Source organism: Hippoglossus hippoglossus, chromosome 5, assembly GCF_009819705.1.
Source record: "Hippoglossus hippoglossus isolate fHipHip1 chromosome 5, fHipHip1.pri, whole genome shotgun sequence".
Classification (NCBI taxonomy): Eukaryota; Metazoa; Chordata; class Actinopteri; order Pleuronectiformes; family Pleuronectidae; genus Hippoglossus; species Hippoglossus hippoglossus.
In genome coordinates this window covers 12,963,966-12,991,314 of record NC_047155.1, presented here as the reverse complement: position 1 = coordinate 12,991,314, position 27,349 = coordinate 12,963,966, and the positions used below count along the sequence as shown (strand labels likewise).

General features: G+C 39.3%; 3 protein-coding genes across 4 annotated transcripts; 2 read left to right on the top strand and 1 right to left on the bottom strand.

The window, feature by feature from the left end:
- Window positions 1-130: 130 nt before the first annotated feature.
- Window positions 131-4,752, top strand: LOC117761972 (synaptoporin). Its single transcript, XM_034586376.1, has 5 exons — window positions 131-459; window positions 1,072-1,196; window positions 2,598-2,796; window positions 2,906-3,097; window positions 3,187-4,752. Exons 1-5 carry the CDS (start codon window positions 436-438, stop codon window positions 3,559-3,561), a joined length of 915 nt encoding a protein of 304 aa, XP_034442267.1. The 5' UTR covers window positions 131-435; the 3' UTR covers window positions 3,562-4,752.
- A 3,609-nt stretch (window positions 4,753-8,361) lies between these two features.
- On the bottom strand, window positions 8,362-23,860 carry LOC117761968 (green-sensitive opsin). 2 transcript variants are annotated; one of them, XM_034586372.1, is made up of 6 exons: window positions 23,547-23,860; window positions 23,271-23,439; window positions 21,455-21,577; window positions 8,931-8,973; window positions 8,562-8,801; window positions 8,362-8,467 (listed from the first exon to the last, which is right to left on the bottom strand). In XM_034586372.1, exons 1-6 carry the CDS (start codon window positions 23,776-23,778, stop codon window positions 8,369-8,371), a joined length of 906 nt encoding a protein of 301 aa, XP_034442263.1. In that variant the 5' UTR covers window positions 23,779-23,860; the 3' UTR covers window positions 8,362-8,368. The 2 variants fall into 2 exon arrangements, with proteins under 2 accessions (XP_034442263.1, XP_034442262.1); XM_034586371.1 differs by lacking the exons at window positions 21,455-21,577; window positions 23,271-23,439; window positions 23,547-23,860 and adding exons at window positions 9,227-9,395; window positions 9,510-9,894 and having other exon boundaries at window positions 8,931-9,096.
- LOC117761967 (green-sensitive opsin-like) lies at window positions 17,386-19,468 on the top strand. Its single transcript, XM_034586370.1, has 5 exons — window positions 17,386-17,824; window positions 17,913-18,081; window positions 18,210-18,375; window positions 18,517-18,756; window positions 18,861-19,468. Exons 1-5 carry the CDS (start codon window positions 17,440-17,442, stop codon window positions 18,957-18,959), a joined length of 1,059 nt encoding a protein of 352 aa, XP_034442261.1. The 5' UTR covers window positions 17,386-17,439; the 3' UTR covers window positions 18,960-19,468.
- Window positions 23,861-27,349: the final 3,489 nt, after the last annotated feature.

The window sequence follows — 27,349 nt, the reverse complement described above, 5'->3', positions numbered from 1 at the left end:
ATATGACATCTGCAACACAACTTCAACTGTTTGTGGTATTTGGGTCACTTCTGTGCATAATTCAGCCCAAAATAAATTGACTCGTTCGTCATGTAGCCTTTTTTTAGAAAACTACTCTTAGCTTTCAGAGAAATGTTGTCACGATTGAACACAAAGAGAAAGAATCATATATTCAGTACAATAAAAATATACTGTATATGAGGTTGAACATTTTCACTTGAGTTCGATTTTAACAGGTTTTTGTAGTGGTAACAAATAATTGCAGAGCTAGAGAAGATCTCCGACTCCTCCTGGGGGAGTACGTCTCCTGTCATCCCACCCCTCTGTTCAAAGAGTCGCTCTCTTCTGGTTCCTGTCGCCATCAGTGGCATCTCAGCCCGGTGACTAAAAGCTGTCGACACAGTGAAGTTGGACTTGAGCTCAGCGCTTTTTTAAATGTGTATGGTTATATTTGCTCCGGTAAGTTTGATTTTCATTATTTATGTCATTATTTAGCTGTTTTGGCTTTAATGGTTCTTCTTTGATTCCCCTTGTAATGAGTATTCCATTGCATGAATAATTGTATCAAGTGTAATCTCAATGGTGTCTTTAATGAATTTAATACGTTTATTTTTTATCCTGTTGCTAATTTGAAAAATACTTCATGACGTGTGTGGTCTATCCTTCGGTGCAGTTTTTAAAATGCAACATGTGGCACATGTTTAAAAGTAAAGACAAACCATCCACAGTGATCAGCAGAGAGTAAATGTCTCATTCTTTGATGTAATATTCTGCCAGTGAGCAATATACATATTATGGTTTGTTAAGTATGAGGACAAAAGGATTTGGTGACTTCAGAGCTGTGTATTGAACCTCACTGCTGTGGCCTCCCTCCGGTGCACAGTGAGCAGCTCCATCAGTTCTCTTCCGACCTTTAAATTATTCAGGTTTTGTTTTCAAACCAATTATAAAAATCTTAATATAGTGTCCTGTAATTTACCAGTGTTTTTAAAATGTGCATCAGGCCACTCACAGAACTGATATGGGTGTTTTACGTTCTTCTCTTTTCTGCTTATTTCTTTGTTTCCCCAGATTTTTGCCATCTGTGCCTTTGCAACATGTGGAGGATACCATGGTCATCTGCAGGTTAAAGTGGACTGTGCAGACAGGCGGCCGAGCAACCACAGCATCAACATTGATTTCGGTTATCCTTTCCGGTAAAGGAGACATCATGTTCATCTCTTGTTTCAAATGCTCAAAACCACGAAACAGCAAATGTTAGATATTTTTATATTGAGCTTTCATCCCATCAGACGATTAATGAATACATAAAGAACGCATGTTAATTATCCAATATTTGGTGAGCAGCCTGTATACATGTTTCGATGTCCCTGTTAGTTATCTGTACAAATTTCAGTAAAGTGATTAGGCAAAAAAAAAACTGTGAAAACTGTACAGTTCAACTCCGTCATGTTGTCAGGCTCAGAAAGCTGAGTTAATGAAACCGGCTCAATTTCAGTTTGAACCCTTTTTCTGCTTCATTAGAAGAAACTGTCGTCAAGACTTTGGCTGATCTCAGGTCTCTTGTGATGTTACAGCCTTTCATCCACAACTTACACACAACACTGAAACTTACACATTGTTGTTAATTGGAGGTTTGGTTATTTTTTTGCATGTTTTTAGAAATACAGAATGCTGTCACGAATTCGTTAAATGATATTTAAGTTGGACATTACATGACAAACACACAAAGGAAGCTTGGAAAAGAGAAACGTGTCCATGAGTTGTATCTGTAAAACACAAACAGGCATGAAGAACAATTATTATTCTATTTTACTCGTATTGTTCCAGAAACTTTGAAGAATCGTTTAAAAATTCACACATTTGATGTTAATGGCTTCATTGGATTAAAGGACCGGACCAAAACAGATGGTTGTGAACCAGCTGGTGCTCTGGGGAGATCAACCACCTCCTCGTGCTCCAAACCTCAGAGTGATGGCCAAGTGTTTAATCAACCGTTCAGCTGGTTTCACATGTTAGTTTGATGGAAACCGCTCTGTCCAGGTGCAAATATAAATCACACAGTAAATTCACCATGTTATTAAAGTATGTTTTGGCTTAGATCCACAGATAAATGACAAAATGAGGGAATGACTGTGAGCTGGAACATTTGAACTGGATGTGGATACATATCTGGCAGCTTTACTTTGTAACATTTTCCTGTGATTCATCTACTGCTGCTAAAATAATTAACTGGTCAATAAATGAATGAATAAATGAATAAGATATTATTTAAAAGTTCCAGCAGCTCAGTGTTTTTCCATGTCCATAGTAAAGAGGTGTTCAAATATCTGAAATGTATTTTTATGATAAATCCTCAATGTCTGTCCAATGAAAGAATGATGACTAACGTTCACCAAAATAGATTTGACCTTGATCCTCTCGTGGCCACAGTTCCTCTTAGAGAAAAGCTCCTTTGTGTGCCACACCAAATTCACAAAGTCTCATGGGAAAGTTATACATTTACTCCAAACTGAATCTGCTCTCGTGTCAGTTTTAAATACAACCTGTCATTTTTTTCTCAGATCCACTGTAAATCTCATCCTTCTGTCTTGTAGGTTACAGCAAGTGCATTTCCAAGCTTCGCTGTGCGAGGCGAGAAGAAAGGAGGTTCTGTTCCTGGATGGCGACTTCTCTTCAGCGGCTCAGTTTTTCGTGACGGTGGGCGTCTTTGCGTTCCTCTACTCCCTGCTGGCGACCATCGTCTACGTGTTCTACCAGAACAAGTACCTGAGGAACAACAGAGGCCCTCTTGTGGTCAGTGTGTCTCCTCCTCTGATATCCTAGTTTGAATTAGGTCAAATAAAGAACTGACTGTGTGATTTTCTCCCTCTATGTCTGTTTTTAATACTTGTGTCCTGAGCAGGATTTTGTCGTCACAGTCATCTTCTCCCTCATGTGGCTGGTCAGCACCTGCTGTTGGGCCAAAGCTCTGTCTGATATCAAGACGGCCACGAACCCAACGCAGGTGCTTCTGCTCATCTCAGCCTGCAGAGCTCAGGAAAACACATGCACAGTGACCCAGGAGCCTCTTTGGTCACGTCTGCACACGTCTGCGGTTGGTATCCATTCAACAAATGCAGCACTGAAACACAAAAGTGTATATAAAACAAGCCATTCACGCCTCTGTCCCATTTCTGCCTCCAGGTTTTTGGTTTCGTTAACGTGGTCCTCTGGGTGGGAAATATTTGGTTTGTCTTCAAAGAGACAGGCTGGTACAAGACAGGTCAGAGATACCCGACCAGGAGTGCATCTGGGAAACGCTCCAGCCAAATGCGACAGCGGCTCTACAGCGAGAGCAGCTTCGACCAGCCGGAGGAGAGTTTCGGTCAGTCCCAGTTCTCCCGGCAAGGCAGTTTCAATCAGTCAAAGGGAGAGTCCGGTCCGCAGGTCCACAGACAAGCCAGCTTCAGCCAGTCACAAGTAACACTCAGCTTACCACAGACGTATCTTAATAAACCGGTGATTCATGAGAATAAAGTGGCTTCTCAAGGGCCCAAGATATTTGTCAATGAGATGTGATTTTACTCTTTTAGTCTTTGGTACTGCTTCACACAGTAAACAGTATTATTCTCAATCCGATTATCAACGGAATGAAAAATGAAAACACAGACGGTGTTATGTAGTATGTAAGTAGTATGTAATATATTTTCCTTTTTTCTTCTTCTTCTGGATGAATTGATGGAGTTTGTGGCTCCTGATCATTGAAGTTGTGTGAGATGATCATTACTTTAGGCTCTGAGACTATTATATGTATTCGGAAACATTGTAATAACTGTACAAGTCTGTGTGATAAGTTGATATAATATTTGGTTAGTTAGCACCCTGTGTGCTGGGTGTTATTTCAGCATGGGTTTGCAATCATTAGGCATTATTTGTCAGCCAATAAGGAAATTAATTCCAAGGATAAAAATCATTATCGGTCAGTATACAATATGAAGTAGCGGTCAACAGATGTAATATTTAAACTGGCACAATGTTAAATGTAATTTACATTATCCTGACAAATAACTACACTATACTTTGTTTTGTTTTGAATGACCTCAACTAACTGAACATGTGTGTTCAATAAGATTTAGTTTGACAGAAGCAGCCGGAATTTATTATATTTATATTCAACTACCAACTGAAGCTCTGCCTATTACTGCATTACATGTTCTGCATATTTTAAGATTATATTTAAGTATATTAAAGTATATTGTAATGCATATTGTTGTCACAGTGCCGTGGTAGTACTTGGTCTACAGGTTGTGCTTCAATGGCTTTTATTTATTGATAACATATTTCTCTCTTTAACCCCAGATTATCATTAGACTTAAATACAAATAAAAACAGTGACCTATTTGCTGTAACAGGATTTTAGGTCTCAGGCCTGGAGATATTGATCTGATTTCACTTTAATTCGTCTTTTTTCTCTTTGGCAAAAGATACTCATGAAGAATTAGTACATATCTTGGTCTATACTCTGTGTTTGTTGGTAAACTATGTGCAGTGTAAGAACAGGAATCTACCTAATGAATGTGCTTGGGCTTTCTCTATAAATATTTAATGTTTGATTGTATCTTTTATTCACACTTGATTACACTTATACGAGCTAAAATGCATCATTTGGATGTGGAAATTATTCAAAGGCTCTTGTTGCTTATACATAATCTCACTCTGACACCCTCATTGTCACTGTATTGATCATTAAAGCTATGATTTCACAAAGGAAAAGAGTTTCTACACAATTCATAAAAGAACGAGTGCAGTAACTTGAGGGCGTGTGCGACCTGTTGATGAGGATGGTGAGTTGAATAGGTTCATTTCAGGTATTGAATCAGTTTTTTTTTGTTTTACTTGGCGTTTGTTTCAAGTGTTTCTCCTCCAACTTTTTCAGTGACTCTCTGGTCTTTCAGCAACAGATATCAAAGCCAGCATATTCACGGTGGAGCTGTTGTTACCATGGCGAGAGCTGTGAGAGTCTCTCCATACATGGGAGGAGAAACAGAGCAGGGGAGACTGAACGTGAGAAAATACTGCAGAAAAAACCTGTGGGGACTCAGGGAATCTGTTATGTAGATACCAGCGCCGACATGAAAGCATGTTTCACACTGTGTGTCCGGCTTATCTCCACTGCAAAGGGCAGAGGGATAATCTGTCAGGGTGTCAGTTTCCTCCTTTTTAAAACAATGAACACAACACTAACACCTAAAACCTCTTGGCTCTCTGACCTGAAGAGTCTGAAATCTATTCATGACAATGAGTTGGTTCCATGGATTAATCAGGCTTCACTTTATTTGATCTCATAGATAAAGGTCAGGAGTATTGACTGTAGATCAATAATTTATAAATTGTTAATTAAAGATGTTGATCATTTAGACTTTGAATTAACAGGAATGGCGACTTTAACAAAACATTGCTTAACCTTGGAAACATCTTACAATTAAAAATTAGTTGTAGTTCCAGCTACCGCAGGAAAATATCTGTCTTCTTGACTCTTGGTAGAGATAACTATCAATACGCCTTTCACACATATAAAGGGACATTCCACTAACACATGACGTTCAGTTTACAATTACTTTATAACATGACACCTACTGTATATTTGTCTGTCCTGAACGACCTCATTCTTGTCTCTTTCTCTTCATGAGGTTGACATGAGAGATATTCATGAGTAGGATGAAGCAATTCAAAATGTTATCTCTTTTATTTTTGTATTGTGGCATCTGGCAACACTTGGTCGTTTGATCTTTTCAGTGTGATTGTCAATATTGTTGTTGTGTCATACCACAACAACAATATTGACAATCACACCGAAAAGATCCACAGATTCGTAGTAAATCTTATCGAGGCAGCTTATCCACTGCAGATTGCTCCCTCACACTGAACTGCATGTATATCCGGTGCACGCCAAGTTTGTTATTAAGACCTCTGTGTGAACAAAGAGATGCGACCCTGGTCTCTGCCAGCCCCCTGACAGAGACACTAAGCGCACGCAGGTGTCCAGAGCTGGCTCTTTGAAGAAAATTACAGTGTGTGTGCCCAGAGTATAACAATTAGAGTCAGGTTATCAGCAGGAAATAAAGGGCTACATCAAGAGAGAGACGGCCTATCGGGTGAGGAGGAAGCCTGTATTTATATGTAATTAATCCCCCCCGGAGTTGCAGCATGTTATAGGCTGGTGTGCAACGTTTGTCTTTGGTAATTCTCTGCAGACCAGGAGCATGACTTTTACTTTTAAATGGAACACACTGGCACTAGTTTTCACTTCTTCCTAAACAACTGCAGGGGGCATCATCCACCTGTCCTATTCACAGCAGAGGATCCTGCTGCTGTAAATGTTTGAAATCTCTAATTCCACTTGGTTTTAGGGCTTGTACTTGTTTCACATATGTCACAGTTTATACAGCTTGAGCAGGAATCATGTGTGACTTTCCACTTTGAAATATTTTGCTTACATTTGTTCATTATCTGTGACCATGTTGCACTGCAGACGTGCTAAGGACAGGATGATCTATATTGACATTGGCCTGAAGGGGGTGGTATAATACAAGCTTGGGATACGTTAGCTGTCTGTGCTCTATGAGTCCTGAAGCATATGTGACATGTACTTTACAGTGTCTTTCTACATGAAATACACATGAGCATCAGTTCTTTACTCCTTCTCTTTAATTTTGAGACGGAAAAAGGAAATTGAAAACCAAAAAGCTCTTTTTTGAACAATAATTTCACCTACCAATGGATATGTTTTGATTTCACAATTTAATAATGCACATTAATGTGTGGGTTTTTTTATCAAGCCATATGAAATAGCTATTTATTGTGCTAATATGTAATGTGGACAACTTCCAATAATGTCAAGTCAACATTTTTGCTTTAAAGAATTAAAAAGGTGCTGCTTTGCATTTGCAGAAAGAAAATAGTGGTGTTGCTACCATCATTAAATTCACTATAACTGCAGTTTAGGCTGCTATAACTGTGCTGGTGATGGAGAAAATTGTCAGTTATATAGGACTTAAACAAATTTCAAAGTTCATCTAAATATATTCAATTTTAACTATAGGTGCTCAGAGGAACCTGAACCTGAAAACATACATACATTAACCCAGAGATGAATTGGTTCCATTTGTAGACCTGTTGCTGTTGTTCCCCTGAGTTACAGCGATTTCAACCACACAGATAATCCAGTGTCTTAATTACTGTTCATTACAAGTTACTATATTTACAATAGATTTTTTTAAATGTACTATTCTTTCTTTTTTTATTTGCAAAAAGAAATTGAGACGATTAAATGTGTATCAAATAAAATGTTCAGATACCAACAGTAGCTATCATACGATTCAACTTTAGGTTTGTCAAATACCATTTTTAAACTTTTAACGTTCATGTCAACAAAGATAAGAACAAATTATACCTTTGCTGTAAAACAGGCGCAGTGAGTCTAACAGGACTAATTTGTTTAGCCACAGTTCTCAGAATACCTTCTCCTTTCAGAGGATTCACACAGGATTACAACAAGGGATTATAGTGACATGACATTTCCACTTCTGGTCTCGAGTGAATCATTGACAGACAACGCTGTTACGCTTTGAGTATTTAGACAACGGCCTTTCTCTGGCACTATAGACGATGAGGACGTCTTAGACTTTGTTCAAAAGTCAGTAATATACCTTCACTCCATTTTTGTCCATGCTAAAGTATTTCTATGGGTTTTGACTTTGTCCCCAAAAAATTGACTTTACTCAACCTGCAAGGGAAATTAAATTGAATATCAATGGTTTGGAATCAAGTAATAACATTGTGTACAAATGTATTTATTTATTATTTTGATTTTGATATCCTACTTTGGTTTGAACACTACATGACAAAACAAGCTTGAATAGTTCAGACGTAAACAAACACAAAAGCACATTTCTTTGTATGCATGCATTTATTATCTACTCTACCTACATTTTTTTTTTCTTTTTCATGAAATGCATCAAAATAATTCAAACATATGCTCCCCCACACGATGAAAATACACCATGTGTGATTACAAATTCATCACAACAGAAAGTGTTGTCACATCTCAGCTGGTTCACAGTTCAACTTGAGAGTTTAGGTGTTTTCAGAGTGTCATCACGTGCTTTACAATGAAACAGAGTTCACCCACTCTCACACACACACACCCACTCAAATGCTGTACAAGCCCTTCACAGATGTTTGTTTAAACATATTAACAGATGACGTGGCATCCCTTTTTTTCCGTTCACCAAATCCAGAAATCCATTTGGCAAACGTGGGATCTTTTTAAACCTGGATGCCAATCAGTAAGGAAATGTCCACAGATGAGAGGGCGTGATCACATTTAAGACACAGAGGACACCTCTGTCTTGCTGGCAGACACTGAGGCCTCATCCTCCACCATGCCGCCCATTCCAATACTGCTCAGCATGCAGCTGCGGAACTGAAGAGGAGCGTAGAGAGAGAATATTCAGAAACTATGCTTATACACATTGTAGTATTGATTAATGAAGACAGAGGAGAGGTACTAGGCCAACCTGTTTGTTCATCAGCACGTAGATCACGGGGTTGTACAAGGCTGAGCTCTTAGCGAAGAAGGCAGGGATGGTTGCTGTCAGGGCAGTGAAGGCAGCTCCCTTGTTTATGAAGATCCAGGCGGCGAAAGTGGCATATGGTACCCAAGCTACCAGGAAGCCCAGCACCATCAGGATGCACATGCGTGTCACCTCCCTCTCTGCTTTCTGAGTGGACTCTGACTCCTGCTGCTGGGATGCAACCTGAAGTGTTTGATCAAATACAAGGATAACCAGCATTTGGTATATTCATTAAATAAATCCCACCATATACATGTTACACTGTCTAAAAATACATCAAAATAATGTCAGAAGATTTTACAGTTTACTCACAGCTTTGACTGTCAGGACGAGGCTTCCATAAGTGAAGAAAATGATGAAGACAGGAGCCGTGAAGTGGACGACAAACAAGTAGATGACGTATGATTCATTGTTGAAGCCGAGGGCCAGAGTGTAGTAGTCGGGTCCGCAGGAGCACTGCATGCCCTCGGGGATGTACCTGTGTGAGACACAAGGGAAGAAAACTATGAAGACATTCAGTTAAAACAGCCTGTGGTCCTCTGTGTCTACTGTGTGTGAACCTCAACTTACTGGCTCTTAAAAGTGATTCTAAAAGACATGAGTTTTACCTGGACCAGCCAAGAAGAGGAGGAGCAGCACAAGCAAAAGCCATGATCCAGGTGAAAATGACTCCAGCTGCCGCGTGACTTCCGGTGAACTTGAAGCTTCCCATGGGTTTGCAGACGACGATGTATCTCTCGACAGCCAGGACGACCAGAGACCAGAGAGCGACTTGACCTGTAGAGAGACAAGAGGGTAAGAGAAGGTATTCATTCATGTTGCACACTTTGTAATAAGGAGCATAATGTCTTCTATAATCCCTGCACATTTCTTGTGCTTCTTCTTTCTCACCGCCAAGCGTGGCCATTAATCCTTCCAAGGCACAGGCAGTGGCCCCGAGGACGAAGTAGCCGTTGATGGCAGTGATGAAGGTGATGGTGAATCCGAAGCAGCACATGATGAGTCCGGCCACGGCCAGGTTGACCAGGATGTAGTTGAGAGGTTGTCTGAGTTTCTTGTTCTGAGCCGTGACCAGCAGTATCAGACCGTTGATGGGAGTTCCAGTGCAGATCAGGAAGAACATGTAGACGGCGAGAAGCTTGTACATGATGGGATCCGCCAAATAATACTGAGGGTACTCAAAGGGACTTCTGACGACCCCACTCCTGTTGGAAAAGGGGATGTAGAAGTTCTTGCCCTCGGTGCCATTGGGCTCGATTCCTCCGTCCCAAGTCATGTTTGGTCGCCTTCGCTGGAGCTTCAATGGATGGAGAGTGCCAACGCTGTGCGAGGTCGCCCAGCAGTCACCAGTGGTTTAAGCCAACCCCCTTACCGGCAGCTTATGCATCCCTGGGTGTTGTTTTATACCTTCCTGATGTTATCCTCAAATCGGCAAAATCAGATTAGAGGAGGATTGTGAGGAAGAGGAGAGCTAATGTCTGATTTATAATTGACTTTAAGAAATGCAGTGAGGGGGGGGGATGGAGACATAAGGAGCACATGTGTTGGGCTCGCTGTTATGAAATTACATGTGAATCATTTATTTCTTCATCTCTATGTTATATGTTGGGCAGAAAATGCTGACTCATGATATTAACAGTACTACATTCTAATAAAAGGATGACTTTGTCTGTTTATGGTAGCCTGCATTTAATTTTTAATAGAAGTAGAATCTATTTTAGTTATATAAGTCAGAATCTACAACTTGAAACTACTTTTTAAATAATCAAAGTACTAATTATTGACAGTTATGCATTGGAAATTGATAACTATTTGAAGTTATGTAAACTTATGATGACTAATAACTATCTAATAACATGTGGACAGAATGTTGTTGACTTGCGTGCTGAGGTCAGAGTAGAGGCTTTGCTCAGACTCGCACCCTGCTGAGAGGCCTCTCACTGACCCCCAACAGTGACCACTGGCCGCAGACAATTCTGATCTCTGATGTTTATGGAAATGCATGTTGAGACTAGACGGGAGATCAGGACCACCTGCAAGGACACAGGTGCAGGGAAAGCTTCCTCCTAAACATCCAGACCTAAACATCAAATGATGGAGAAAGTAGCCCGCGTGTTTTTCTGCAGCTGTGGAGGTGACAACTTCGCAGAGTTTTCAAAAACGTCGGTCAACTTTGTTTTAAAATGAGCGTTATTTTGAAGGGCGGAGGATTTCCTGCATAGCAGGTTTCTATCGAGATCCAGATCAAGATGATTGAATCAAGGGCGACTTCACTCGATTGTAGATCAACAAACCGCGCGCTGTACAGCCTCCCAGTCTGTGGAGTTGGCCTCATGTCTCCTCTGCTCATCATGGCCAAACACAAGACGTTAAATACACTTCGACCACTCAGGAGCACACAGTAAGTCTCGACAGCTAAATGCTTTTAAAATATCAAAATAAAAGCCCTTTTAAATAGTCCTTTTGTCGTGTTGTACATTCATGTGTTAAATGCATTGGTGAAAAGTAACCTTAATATAGTCAAGTATTGTAGACTGTATAGACTGTAGACTGAATTATGAGATACTGGGAGACCTGCTACTTTATACCATTAGAGAAAAATACTGTTTGCTCCTTTTTACTCTGCCATTATTTGGTCACTTAAGTTTATTTGCAGACATTGAAAATGCAAAAATATTATCTTAAAAAAACGATTCTGATAGAAAACTATTCTATATTCAGCCCCAGTAAACTCACATGTATATGAAGTAAGATTGTTTTTGATACATTAATACATCAAATATTATTATGTTATTGTTTCCAGAAATCTCTGTCGGCCAGCCTGCCCATCGGTTTGCATGTCAGTCGCTCATCTGATCCATTTCAAACTGGAGGGATTTGTTGCTGAAACCCCGGGAAGTGCAGAGTCCACTGTGAAATGCTTTGGATGAGGTTGGTTGTTGAAATCCCAAATCTTGACTCCTAATTTATTTTACACTGCACTTGCTTTGATGTCATTGATGATCTCACCCATCAGGTTTGTTTTTCTGTAACAATGCCTTGTACTGTCAGGGACATTTGAACTGGCCAAACATAGTAAATACAGTATTACAGTATTTTCATTGTACTTTCACTTGTAACAGAATACATATACTCTGTGGTACTACTGATTTTACCTAAGTAAAAGATCAAAGTACTTATTCATGACTGATTAAATGTGTAGCACTTTTGCAGTAAATTAAAACATTTTAACGTGTAAAATCTTGCATCCGTCATGTTTTATACAACAGTGAATTCACATGTGATAATTTGACAATTTTTGTAGGCCTGTAATTTAACTTGCAAAGTTACTAACGTTTTTAGACAAGTGTAGTGGAGTAAAGAGTACTCAGTTACTCAACTCAAGTAAAGTACTTGTAAGTTATACTTATAATGTTCAGTCTGTTTGTCGGTTCAATCTGCTTCCTGCTTTTTAATGAATACTTAAGGCTTTAGAGTAAACAGCAGATAATTATGCCATTATAATGGATTTAGAATATGTACATTAGTATTAAAGTAAAGAATACTGTGACATTAGTGATAAGATTTGCCACATGAAATCTCTCTGCCAACTCCTCAGAGTCACAGACCTTTTAATCCCTGGACACTTAATGTGAGGGCTAAGACCCCGGCTCCGGTCTGAGAGAGACCGACTAAGGGCTCACAAGTCCACTGACTACACTTTATTAAAAAGTGCCGCACATGTCTGTGGAAATACACAAAGAAATCCAGGATTTACACTGTTGTGAATGTTACTGATGTCCTTTTTCTTTCTGGCCAAAATTGTTCACATTATATTTAAATGTGCAATAACATCGAATCAAAAAGAAAGAAAGAATGATTTTAGTAAATGTCTTTATTTATATGACACATTGGAAACATTTGTCTCAAACACCAACATAGAAATGAAGCATGAAGCAAAACATCCCTGTAAAGCTGCACAAACAGTACATTTTCAAATAAAATAAAATAAAAAAAGCTTATTTAATATATATAGCCACATAACAGTAATTTATAAATGAATAAAAATTGCATGTCATCCATCTCTCATAATAAAATATAAGGATATAGGTTAGGTTATCTTTAATGTCCCATAAGGGGAAATTTGTTGTGCAGCAAGAGTTCCCAAAGAGACAAAAACACAGAGACAACATCAACAACAGCTTCCACAATAAAAACGGATATCAGCAAGTACAGGGAAATGAAAAATTCTTACCACTTTCAAATATACAAAGCGAATGCCAATTTTCAAGCATGTGCACTTGCGCAAAAAAGCAGCCAGATTAGTTTACTCATAATGGTTGTAAATATATTGAATTCAAACATTGGCAGCATCATTATATATCAACAGCAAGTACACACTGATATTTGTGTAGCTCTTTCACGCTGTAGTATCTGCAGGTTCCAGCACGTGTTTGATCAACAGCACCAAGATAAAAGGATTACACTGCGCTGAGCTCTATCCAAAGATGGCAGGAGATGCTGCAGTCGAGACAGCGGATGATCTGACCTGCAGAAGTGGTGTATGTAGTCCAGCCAACCAGCTCCACTCAATACAGTGTGTGTCAGTTCACTCCTCCTGACATTTAAATTGTGCATGATGACATTCAAGCCGCTCCGATGGCCTGACTTCACGTATGATCATGGATATGAACACAAGCCCCACAATTATACATTTTATTCACTTGCTCCATCGATAAAAGGCTCATATCCAGATTTTTCGTAACCCAATTAATTGTAAATAAAACAAAATTCACCACGGCTTTGATTCTCGACGCAATGTCCCTGTAACTGAAGAACATTAAGATGATAGGACCCCTGGACATGCACCACTGAGACAGTATAAAGGGAAATATTTCAGTCATCATGATTACATAGACAATGTGTTCACCGTACATTTTACTGTAAACTGCGACAAGTATTGTGTGTAACGACCTCTCGAAAGTACATTTTCTGTTGGCTCCGTGCACCTCAGTCAATCCATCAATCTCTCAGTGTTATGACTGGACAATAATCGACTTTGAGGATCACTCAGTCTTATTCTTGTACTAGTCAGGACACGAAGCTCTCTCTGATCCTGTAACCATGGAGCTCTCTCTCTCTCTTTATCTTTCTCTCTCTCTCTCTCTCTATCTCTCTCTCTCTCTCTCTCTCTCTCTCTCTCTCTCTCTCTCTCTCTCTCCCTCTCTCTCTGTGGCAAGGGTTATATGTGTTTTCATTCAAGTTCTTAAATCCAATTACTTGTAATCACCATTAGGGGCCTCATTTATAAAAAGAAATTGTCGGATTCAGACTAAAAGTGTACGTGCGCACAACAGCCGAAAATGGCGTAGACAAAAAAAAATCACAGTCGAACCTACGGACATCGAGGAGCTTGAGGTGGAGGTGAAGAGAGACAAATTGTTTGCTGGCCACAGCAGTGATAGGATTCACAAAGGAAATAGACTGAATGATAACGCCTTGCTTCTGCGGCTGCTGTTAATGCAGCGACTGAGAGTGAACAGACACAGTGGACAGTACCTCAAATAAAAAAATGTCAGATTTAAAGGTGGAGGCCAAATGTGGGATGTTCCCAATCTTTAAAATCTAACAGAATAATATTATTCCCAAAAGGGGCTTTAAGAAGAATGTTAAAAATGAAACAGTGTTAATCTGTCTGCTAATGAACCCAGACTGGTGAGTACTGGTGTTTGTACTGGGATGGTTCGGTTCCGTCAGGCCGGTCTGTGTAATATTGGACTCGGTTCAGCACAAAGATCCAAGATTACAGCTCTATAGAATCTATATCAGCTTATAATTCAGTCATCATCACGGGCCAGGAAATCTTTTCTCTTTTCAACTATCTCTTCCTCCTCATCCTTCTGGCCACGCACTCCTCCATCAGTGCCAGTGCATTACGCATGCGTGAAAGATGCGTATGCAACTATTCCATGTCTGTCTGTATCATAGAAAAGCTTTTCAGTGCCCCAGATTTGCAAATGGTCTGTAGTTATATAACCTTTTTCGTCATGAAGCCCTTATTATTTTACAATTTATTCCTTAAAGGTGTTTTCAGTTGTCTGCCCCTAAATGCTTTTTGGTCCTTACTGTGCTTTTACAAATGTGTTCTGTTTTACTTGCCTGTATTGAATAGTTTTGTTATTGAGATGTTTTGGATAACATAAACCTTGGATAACATAAACCAAATTGCTTTAGTATTGATAAGCATGGAGGCGAATTATTGGAATTATTGTATTATTGATCTATAGTTTTATTCATACTATTGCTTTCTTATTTTTATGGTCACGTTTTTCATTCATTCTATTTCAATCTATTCTTTGATAAATCACTTTGAAGCAGTGGTTTGAAAGGGGCTACAATTAATACATTTTTAGTACTACTACTATTTTAGCAGTTGTAGTAGAAGTATACCATCCAGTGCCTTTAACAGCAGCATCTATGCACAGTGCCAGCTTTACGCTCTTGTAGACATTTACTGCTCCGCCTGTGCAATGCAACGACAACTACTACAACAGTGACCTTTTGACAAGACTCAAAAGTATAATGTCATGATCAGAGTCAAGCAATATTATTAAATATATCGTAAATTATCAAACGTATGAACTATTTATCAAAGATCTGTTCGTGGAGGCACACAGAGATTATTAAGTAATGAGATACGTTTGATATATATTTATGATATCTCATTTGCACTTTACCTCAGAGTTTGGCCATTAATCCCTTGATAACAGAGACAGTTTGGTAGTTGTTGTTGATGATGGTGGATCCAAAGTCGCACATCTTCAGTCCAACCACAGCTGATTTCACTAGGATTCAGTCGAGAGGTTGAAAGAGATTCTTAGTCCAGGAAGAGCAGCAGATCCCTGATGGAGTCACAGGTCAGACGTACAAAGATCTGTCAATTAAAACTCGGTGTATCAAAAAGGACACACTCCTGGTCCTGTGAGATGAGAGAATTTTGCTCAATACTGTTAAGATTTTCACTAAGTGGATGGACACAATCAGCTTGTGAGTGGATGTGCGCATTCACACCTTAATTACTGCATCTTATTTTTTTTTTACAGTGACAGCCACGAATTAGCTAAATTAGATTTCAGGCTGGGTGAGGTAAGTAGAAACAATTTGCTAATGACCTTAACACCGGATGGTCTCTAAGTCGTCCTCTTAATTTGTTATGTTCTTAGGCAGGTAAGGTGCTAAGGGTGGCACCTGTGACACCTTTGGTGTGATAAGGTTATGGTTAATTTATGCATTTGGGTTGCCTTCATTTAGGTCAGACAATCAAAGTCATTGATTTACTCATGAAACATTTCAGTTCATTCCCTTTTGAAGCATATACTCATCCACCATTGACCAAGTCCAGATACAGATAAATGGATGAATGGAAAAAATGAAAACAAGAGAATGGATTTCTACTGCATGCAGTCATGTTAACATGTATTCTACATGAGTGCATGAGTGCATGCAGTAGAAATCCATTCTACTGCATGCACTCATGCACTCACATAGACTACATATCCTGCAGATACTTAAAATACAGAGAATGACCAAAACACAGCAAAAACTGCATTGCACAAGTAAAAAACTGACAAACTTCATTATACAGTATTTATCTAACAAGCAAATACTACATTTAACAAGCAAGAACAGTATACAACAAAAATCCTTCATTAAATCTGCAGACTCTTGCATTTAACAAAAAACTAGGTTAAAAATGCAAAACTCTTTATTGAACCACATTTAACTTGCGACTACATTTAACAAGCAATAACTTAGATTATTCAAGCAAAATGTGAATTAACAACAATAAATCACCCATAGCAACAGAATTTGTTTGCATCTACAGCCGCTCATTACTTCTATTTGCTTCGATCTGGCTCCCCTGACTTCCACTGACTTCTATCAATTGTCCCACTTCAGTTACTATGAGGGCAACACTTGACCCTGAGGCAGGTGACGAATCCAATAAGTGTCTCGCAGACGTTCTCTTTCTCGCCTGTGATGCTATAAGCTTTTGCCACATCACAGAAAGGCTGGTGAGAATCCGAGGTTAATCTGGATAAGCACACCCACAAATCCTTTCATATGCAGTTGGAGAATGGCGATTGAAATTCCAGATTGCTGGACAGGCCTGAAAGTAGGACAAATTAAAATAGTCCAACACTCCTGCATGTTTTATTCAAATGAGCATAGAAATAAAACTACACTAAATGAAACAAATAAAAAGTGAGGATATTCTCCTTGTCTCATTGCATGCATGAGTCACATGAGAAAAACACACATGTGCATGCTTCTTATTTGAAGTATGGCATCCTCCAAAACATCATCAACTGCATCTTTTACTTTTTTTCTCATTGATCCATATTTGAAACAAATGGAAAACAGCAATGAGAATAAAACTGTGCATAAATCCATACACTGTTGATTAATTTGTTCAGAATATTTTCCTTTTCCATATGTATATATATATATATATATCTTAATTGTTGAGAATATGTTTACAGCAAATAACGTGCTAAAAGATACTGACTGAACTTATTTCACATTCTTTAATCAGGATTAAGAGAACTCAGCTGAACCTGGAAAGTGGAGCAAATTACTTCAGAGCCTAGCCGGGATCTTAAGAGCAATTACTGACCTCCTGTACCACCTCACAATCCTGTAATCTCATTTTGGCAATTTGACAACAAGGTTAGTGGTGAGGTATAAAAGTCAGTGGCCGCCAGTCAGAATCTCGTGTCCATCAGCACTACTGGTTTTATTTTAGCCAAAGAAGCTCAATAGAAACAACAGACAACCGAAGATGGTTTGGGACGGCGGTATCGAGCCCAATGGCACAGAGGGCAAGAACTTCTACATCCCCATGTCCAACAGGACTGGGATCGTTAGGAGTCCTTTTGAATACCCTCAGTTTTACATGGTAGATTCCATGATGTTCAAATTTCTAGCTTTCTACATGTTTTTCCTGGTCTGCACCGGAACCCCCATCAACGGACTGACGTTGTTCGTCACGGCTCAGAACAAGAAACTCAGGCAACCTCTCAACTACATCCTGGTCAACCTGGCCGTGGCCGGACTCATCATGTGCTGCTTCGGATTCACCATCACCATCACCTCTGCTTTTAACGGCTATTTCATTCTGGGAGCCACTTTCTGCACTATTGAGGGATTCATGGCCACACTCGGAGGTAAATGGCGATCAATGCATTCTCACTACCGGGCTTGCATTAAAGTCTTGAAAGTTAACCTGAAGGATTCGCTCTTGTCTCTCTACAGGTGAAGTCGCTCTCTGGTCTCTGGTCGTCCTGGCTGTTGAGAGATACATCGTCGTCTGCAAACCCATGGGAAGCTTCAAGTTCAGCGGAACTCACGCAGGAATTGGAGTCCTCTTCACCTGGGTCATGGCTTTTGCATGCGCTGGCCCCCCACTGTTTGGCTGGTCCAGGTAAATTCAGTGAAGGTTTTAAAACCATTGAAACAAATATAAAAGCATAGTTGGTTTGATGGCAGAGCTTCTTGCACGGCTCCAGTTTTATTTATTTGCAATAATGGCTCTGTCTCCATCTCACACAGGTACATCCCTGAGGGCATGCAGTGCTCATGCGGACCAGACTACTACACTCTGGCCCCCGGCTTCAACAATGAATCATATGTCATCTACATGTTTGTTGTCCACTTCTTCCTTCCAGTCTTTGTGATTTTCTTCACTTATGGAAGCCTGGTGCTGACAGTCAAAGCTGTAAGTCCAATTTAAAATATATGAGATGTTGACTTCTTAGCTAAATCCTGAAGAAATGAAATGGTTGCTAGTATAGTTGCTTTTCATTTAAAGCTCGAAAAACAAAACATTCTGCTCTGTGAATTTTCTCAAACACTTCAGGCTGCAGCCCAGCAGCAGGAGTCAGAGTCCACCCAGAAGGCTGAGAAGGAGGTGACACGCATGTGCATCCTGATGGTCTTCGGCTTCCTCTTTGCCTGGACCCCATATGCCACTTTCGCTGGCTGGATCTTCATGAACAAGGGAGCTGCCTTCACCGCCCTGACTGCATCCATCCCTGCCTTCTTTGCTAAGAGCTCAGCTCTCTATAACCCTGTGATCTACGTGCTCTTGAACAAACAGGTTGGTTCATATAAAAAATATGTTACCTTTATTGTCAGTGCCAACATGGAGAACATTGAATGTTTTTTATTCTAATGTTTCTCTTCTTTCTTGCACCTCTTCAGTTCCGTAACTGCATGCTGAGCACTATTGGAATGGGAGGCATGGTGGAGGATGAATCCTCAGTGTCTGCCAGCAAAACAGAAGTGTCCTCTGTCTCTTAAACATAAAGACAATTGCATTAACCTGGACATTTTCCTTTCCACTGTCTCTTCAATCTGGAATAATCCTCAATGTGGACTGAGTGACGTTCAGGGACGTCTGAACTACTTGACCAGTGATGAACGGCTCCAGGAACAAACTCATGAACTGCATTTTTTTTTCACCTTTTATTTGAAGCATGTTGGAAATCAATGTGAATTCAAAATCAATGCAAATAATGGTAAAATCTGTGAACACATGTATATGGATGCTCATTTTGACTCTCCCCTTTCGTCCGAGGCACAGAACTCCCCGATACCTTTGAGCTATTTGGCACCATTGAAAATATGTAACCCCCAACAATATGTGTTTCAAATGCCACAATATTTCACATTTTGTACTGTATTTTCAAAACGAGCAACTATATACCATGTAAATTCTATTTTTGTCACTTGCTGAGATGGTCATCATGAATTGTAAACATTGTATATACAAAATATAGCATAGGTAAATAAATGCATGCATGAAAAAATGGGTTTCACATATTGTGTTGATTTCAAACCTTAAAAACTTGCATCTTTTTTCTCATTCATGGGAAATATCAGTTTTTATAGATGGAACCATTTTAATTATCAGGAGATTTAATGCAACTAAAGAGAAATTTGTCTTTCTCACGCTTTTCCTCAGCTGAGTCTGTCTCAGTCCATCTTAAAACATGCTTCTCAGGGTAACTGGATCATCACAGGGCTGAGGTCAAAAGGTGGTAAAGCCAGATTAGGTTAATCTGTTTAGCAAAGAAAAGAGCAGAACAAGTGATATAAGCCTCACACAACTGGCCCTGGAAACACTAACAGTGTTATATGAGGCGTAAGAAACATGACTATTCCAAAACAGATGTAAAATCAGAATACTTTAGTGGTGGTGGGAACTGACTAGTGAATGTTGATATTCATAAAAAATATAAAGGATGGGCAGGTGGTTACAAGAAAGGAAATCTGACAAAATAAGAGAGGTAGTTTGAGTTTAATTATTGTTCCCTAATATCATACCCACAGAAAGCCATCTACGATATCTGACATGTGTTACTGTGAGGAAAAAGTCCAAATTGAAACAACAGCTTGATATATATATGTAGGAAGTCCTTATACAAGTATTTTGTCTAAAAAATCCCCAAATTAAATATTTAATTTATTTCTAAAGTTTTAAAAGTTTTAAAGGTAAGTTTGTACTTTAAAAGTACAAACTTACCAGCACATATACTGTTCCAACAATGTAATGTATAAGGGAAGAAAACATTGATTTAGAAAATCATCTATATATATACTGTATATACTAAATAAATACTTGGATACATAAAACTCCAGGACATTATCCACATAATAACCTGCAACATATTCATTTAGCTGATTTAACTGCTCATATTGTGTGTGTGGAGTGTTTTTCATGTCTTGTCAGTGTACAGGGATCTGTAGCGCCCACCAGAGGCGAAAAGCGGAAATGTCATTCTTGATGCCTGTCCCTTAGTGAGAGGATCATAAGCCCCTGAGGAAGGAGAACAGCAGGTTCTAGCACAAAGATAGACTTAGTGACTGCTGTGAAGAACTGGGTCAATGTGTGGCTCCTTCTTCAGCTGACGTCACAACTACATACTTTACTGGACTTATATATATATATATGTGTGTGTGTGTGTGTGTGTGACCTGAATGTAATGTATGTAGGCATACTGCAGTTATATTATTTATTACCTTTCACAATTAATAGTCATTCAGAGAGAGTGTTGACTAGAGATTAATTTATTTAACCCCTGAAAAGAAGAAAAGATTCTTACTATTTCATGGACGTTTCTATTTTAGCCTGTTATTGGGGTCAGTAAAGGTTTATTTCACAATAATACTCTCTTTTCTTTTACACTTGTCTTAAAGTAGTATAAAGTTGTGCGAACTGACCGACTGTTAATAATATGATCGGGTCTTAATATTGTCAATGAGGAGTTTGTGCTCCCTCACCATGATGCTGAAGAGTGATAGAAGAAAACAAAACAAAAAGCACGTATAGGCGAGGCAAAGGACTGAGAAGCAAACGTGCAAAAATATTTCAGTCTGCAATGAACATGATGCTGAAGCAAGACAACTTAAATATATTTTTTTTATTATCTCAACGATGCAGTGTGTTATAATCAGATGATGGCTTCACCACATCCTGGATGGACTATAGATAATATAATTCATCCTCTGGACGTTAATCACTGCTCCGTGGACAAGTCCCTTAAAGGCTTCTACCAACATGTCACCTGTGACACAATAAGACACTGGATAAGTGTAAACACTGGAGGCTTTAGGTCACTACCTCCACTGGGAGCGGCTAATCAGCTTTACCACAACTTTCATCCCTCTGTAGAGGCAAGTAGAGAAAGGGGCGAGGACAGTCTATATGTATGAAGATCATTTCAGGCCCCTCAGGGTTGTTTTGACTTCCCCATATGGGAGTTTTACTTGAAGCCATATTGTCTAAATGAATGGTGAAGACAGGGACACAGAAGTGGCAGGTGAACATGTACAAGACGAATGACTCATTGTTGTAGCCTGGAGCCATAGTGTAGTAGTCTGGTCCACAGGAGACCTGAATACCCTCAGGGATGTACCTGTAAATACAAGACATATAGCATTAAATACATGATATCAGTGTTTACATTATAAATCATAACCTTTGTGTCCGACCAAAAATACTGGGATTTAACTGGGGATTTCTGTACTTGGATAGAAATTATTTATGTCAGTGGGACCAAAAGTGGAGCACATGTCAGGCTCAGGGTTAATACTTTTTAAGTCATATTATTGGCATTTTGTTTACACTTGGATTTCTACAATTATATAAAACTGGATATTTTGTTTTAGCTACTTTGAAGATACAGAGTCTGTATCCATGGTCCAAAATTGACTTTCCATTACATTAACTCATTTGGCAGATGCTTTGTTTCAAAGTGACTGAGGGAAGACTCCAAAGCTTCAGTAAAGTAAGAGAGCTAGAAGTATTAGGCACTAAATCTGTTCATTAAGACAAAGTGCATGAGATCAGGTGTGCACTGAAGTAAGTGGTAGTGAGGCGTGTTCACGTGTGAGAGGTGTTAGCAGAGGAAGGGCTCCTCTGAGAGATGAGCCTTCAAGAGACTGTTGTAGTTCGGGAGGGAGGCCCCTGCTCTGATAGCATTCGGTAGCTCATTCCACCATCAGGGAACCTCAAACGATAACAGTCTGGATTGGTATTGCATATCACAAGTCAGAGGCCGAGAAGGAGCTTGTATGATTGAGTTTGTGTAAACGGATGCAGACCCTGAGGTTGCTCTGCAGGAGAGCCCTTTCTAGGCTCATTGAAGACCAGATGTGCCGCCACATACTGGACCATCTGTGAGGGTTCAATGTGTATGAAGAGACTCCAGCCAGAAGATCATCATGGCCTGTACCAAGAGCTGGGTGGCCTACTGAGTCAGGCAAGGCCTGCTTTTATATATGTTGTATTGTGCAAAAGGGCACATCCATGGAGACAGATGCAACAGGATAAGAGAAGGATAACTGGATTTTCAAGTCATGGTATCTTCAGAAGTTTTTCTTTGTTTCATATTTACAGATGGCTCTTGTCTTTCTGGTTTTTGCCATTATTGCTGTTGGTTATGATATTATTTAATCAGCTTCATTGCTGAGATCTGCAAAAGCAGCAGCATTATTAGAAGAGAGGCCATCAGAGTAAGCCACATGACCAGTCACATGACAACACAGGTAGTAAACATGCCTCTGCTTTAAGCCAATTATCCTACCCCCTTGTGTGAGATTAGTCAAAGGTAAACATGGCCACAATCAACAATAAAAGATAGTATCACTGCTGGATTCCATTAATATCACCACACCACAACAGAAGACTAATTAAGATTCAACAGGAAGAAAAGGACAAGACTACAAAAATAAGCCATGTCTCAATCTAGACCAGGGGTCTTCAACGTTCTCAGGCCAAGGACCCCCAAACTGATGGAGAGATAGAGCAGGGACCCCCTACTATATGTTGTATAAAATTGTGTTTTATATTAAACTGGGTCTAGTGTCATGTATAAACATAGCTACCCTGTTATTGTGCATTCAATACTAAGCTATTCAAATAATACACAGAGATACACAAATTGTCTAATCAACCAAAAATGTTGCGACCCCCCCCTGTGGAAAACCTCTGATCTAGACGATAGTGGTAATTCTGAAGTGGAAAGAATCAGTAAAAAAATTATAATTCTGCTCTCCTTGATGTGGACAAGGGGTCATGTGATCCATTATTGGTAAGTAGTTTATTACCTTGACCAGCCAACCAGAGGAGGAATAGCGCAGGAGGCAGCCATGATCCAGGTGAAGGCACAACCTGTTGCGGCGTGGGTGGATGTAAATTTGAAGCTTCCCATGGGTTTACAGACAACAATATATCTCTCAATCGCTAGAACCACAAGGGACCACAGAGACACTTGACCTGTTGGTAAGAAAAGAGAACAGATGTAGTCATGAAATCTTCTGATCCTGCAATCTAGACAATCTACATGAGTGATAAAGACAAATAATCACTTTCCCAATTTTTACCTCCAAGTGTTGCCATGAATCCTTCAATTGCACAACCCATTGGTCCCAAGGAGAAATAGCCCATTAGAGAAGAATAAAATGCGACAGTGAATCCAAAGCACACCATGATGAGTCCGGCCACAGCCAGGTTGACCAGGATGAAGTTGAGAGGTTGTCGTAGCTTCTTGTTCTGGGCTGTGACCAGCAGAGTGAGAGCGTTGATGGGGAAGCCAGTGCAGATCAGGAAGAACATGTAGAGAGCCAGTAACTTGAACTGCTATGGATCCGCCAAATAATATTGTGTATATTCATATGGACTCCTAGCCAGCCCCGTCCTGTTGTTCATGGGGATGTAGAAGTTCTTGCCCTCTGTGCCGTTCTCCATCTTTGCTTAGTTAGGATTTGGATTGGCAGTAGAGTAACCTGGGAGTACTGTTAATGCAGCCAAGTGTCTGCTCTCAAACTTCATACCGCAGCTATAGTTATATAGCCCCTAGGGGCAGACCCACAGTGGATGGAGAAGATAAGCAAAGAGGATCTTCTTGGGAATTTAGTGTGTAATCTGTCTGTGTATAATCACTTCTTGCTCAACTTTTTTTTTATTTTTAGCAAGTGTTTCATCATTCATTCGATGAAGAGAAAGATTCTTTTGTAATCTTTATTGAGGTTTTCCTCCTTTGCTGCAAGTGCATTGCAATGGAAAACTAGCAGATATTGTCATGAACAGCTCTGACATTTTTTCCTGTCAGTTTATCCATTACTTGTTATGCTCTTCAAGACTTTTGCTAGAAGGAGCTGAGAGAAATGACCTTTAGACACCACGTGTGTGCAAAATCTTAAACAAATGAAGCTCTTCCAATTAAACCAAATGTGCTCATTTCCTAATAACCATTAAACGAAGACTCAATCTGATCTCTATAATTTGATTATGTTACTATCCATTTAGTTTGGATGCAGCTTACAACCACATAATAGGATTTTAGAGTTCAGGGTAGTTCACGTAGTAGTTGTCCTGCAGCCAGAAGGAAGGAAGGAAGGAAGGAAGGAAGGAAGGAAGGAAGGAAGGAAGGAAGATAGATAGATAGATAGATAGATAGATAGATAGATAGATAGATAGATAGATAGATAGATAGATAGATAGATAGATAGATAGATAGATAGATAGATAGATAGATAGATAGATAGCGACATGTATTACCTGCATAAAAGTTTGAATGGAAACCTTTTTTGCAAAACATGAAGTGGTCGCAAAAACACATTTGCCACTGTTGAGCTCAGTTTCAGCGTTGTGAAAGAAGGGTTAGTTAAAGATGTGGTTCAGCTGTTCTGAGCAAAGAATGTTACAAGCTCCTAAGATTTATCGATGCAATGTTTTGAGCTGGAAGTTATCATTGTGTACTCTTTTTCTCTCTCATTGTCATTTGTAGGCAAACATTTATGATTCTGTTATGCGTATTGAGTGGTAAATATGGCACAGCCACATCTGATGTTTCTATTGACTTTTAAAGAGAGCAAACAGCATTTTGCTTACCACAAGGAGGACAACTCTACAAGGGCTCCTCACAGCAAAGTATGAGCAACAATCTAATGGTCAACTGCATGTCACTGATGTTTTGAATCAATTACACTTGATAACAAATTTTAAGTATAACTAGGGCTACGTTGTAGCACTAACGGGCCCGAGCACACGCATTTTGAAGCCTGTTGCGGTTAGTGGAGAGAGTGATCAATGACCAAGCGCACGTCTCCGCGTTGCATGCGTTTTGCGCACTGCGGCAAGGTTGTCGATCCTTGCCTGCTAATTGCTCATTACGGTCCATGCTATCAATTGCACATCACACTGTGAACATTTTATGCAAATCGAATGATAGTTGTAAAACAAAGCCTACTTCCTGTTGCCAGACTAATATATCTGTTCAAGAAGGGGCTCTGATGTAGCGTGAGCAATTTTGTGTCAATTGGACAATGTTACAACAACATAATTATCACACTGATCAGTAGGTGGCGCTATGACCCTAACTAAAGGTACAAAAGTAACTAAAAGTACAAAAGTAACTAAAAAGTAACTAAAAGTACGAAAGTAACTAAAAAGTAACTAAAAGTACGAAAGTAACTAAAAAGTAACTAAAAGTACAAAAGTAACTAAAAGTACAAAAGTAACTAAAAAGTAACTAAAAGTGCGAAAGTAACTAAAAAGTAACTAAAAGTACGAAAGTAACTAAAAAGTAACTAAAAGTACTAAAGTAACTAAAAGTACAAAAGTAACTAAAAAGTAACTAAAAGTACAAAACTAACTAAAAGTACAAAAGTAACTAAAAAGTAACTAAATGTACAAAAGTAACTAAAAGGTAACTAAAAGTACAAAAGTAACTAAAAAGTAACTAAAAGTACGAAAGTAACAAAAAGTAACTAAAGTAACGAAAAGTAACTAAAAGTACGAAAGTAACGAAAAGTAACAATGTAACGAAAAGTACGAAAGTAACGAAAAGTTACGAAAAGTTACGAAAAGTAACTAAAGTAACGAAAAGTAACTAAAAGTACGAAAGTAACAAAAAGTAACAAAGTAACGAAAAGTACGAAAGTAACGAAAAGTTACGAAAAGTAACAAAGTAACGAAAAGTAACGAAAAGTAACAAAGTAACAAAGTAACGAAAAGTAACAAAGTAACTAAAAGCAACGAAAAGTTACAAAGTAACGACAAGTAACGAAAAGTAACTAACAGTAACGAAAAGTTACAAAGTAACGAAAAGTAACGAAAAGTAACTAAAAGTAACGAAAAGTAACGAAAAGTAACTGAAGTAACTAAAAGTAACTAAAAGTAACGAAAAGTAACGTAAAGTAACGTAAAGTAACGTAACGTAGGTGGCGCTATGACCCTGAACTAATATTAATATATGGATGTGTTCAGGTCAGGATTGTGATCATAGGTCAGTAGTTCGGAGCCAGTTGGATAATGCAGAGTGGATTTACAAAGTACTTCCTGTTTCATGGCGAATCAGTAAGTGGCGCTATGACACTGAGGAAATATTGACACATAGAGCTGTTCAGGCTTGGTCTCTGATCATGAGACATCAGTTTGGCGGTGATAGGACAATGCACACTGGACTTATGACAACATCGTCTCCTTTGGCGAAGGATGAACCTTCGCTGCACCTCAATGTTTACACGGTTTGAGGAAATGTCACAATTCTGACCATGATCCAATGACTTGACTGAGCTCTTTTGAGCTGTATATTGTAAAGCAGCCAGGAGCAGTTCATCAAAGTAAAAACATGTCATTTCCTGTTGCCACCAGGGGGCGCTGTGTTTTTAAGTTATGATTTCTGTGTAGATGTCATCAGGCCGGGACTTTTGTCTTACATGTCTAGTTTGGACTCGATTCGACCAAATATGTCCGAGATACAGAACCTCGTGTTTTGATGGCGTGTAATCGAACTTTGACGCCACGCCACGGTCACACCGTGTGACGAAAAAACGATCTTTGAGGTAGTTTTCATCTCCATCTTGTTGTGATGACACTCATCTTCATATGAAGTTGATCTGATGAAAGCCCTGGGACAAGTACATCAAAGTAAAAATTTGGAAAATGGCCAATATGGCCACTAAAGTCAAAATGGCAGGCTTCCTGTTGCTTTTTTCCAATTGCACCTCTGACCTTTTTTGTTTGTCTTGTCATGATACACCTGGGCTACGATTTTTGTGAAGATCGGTGAAAGCTAACTGAGGGGCTTTTCCTTAGATGGCGCTGTTGAGCCATTTTTCCACGCCCATTTCAAATTACTCCAGAATACAATTACTTTTTGGGGTTTTGAATTCCCTGCAAA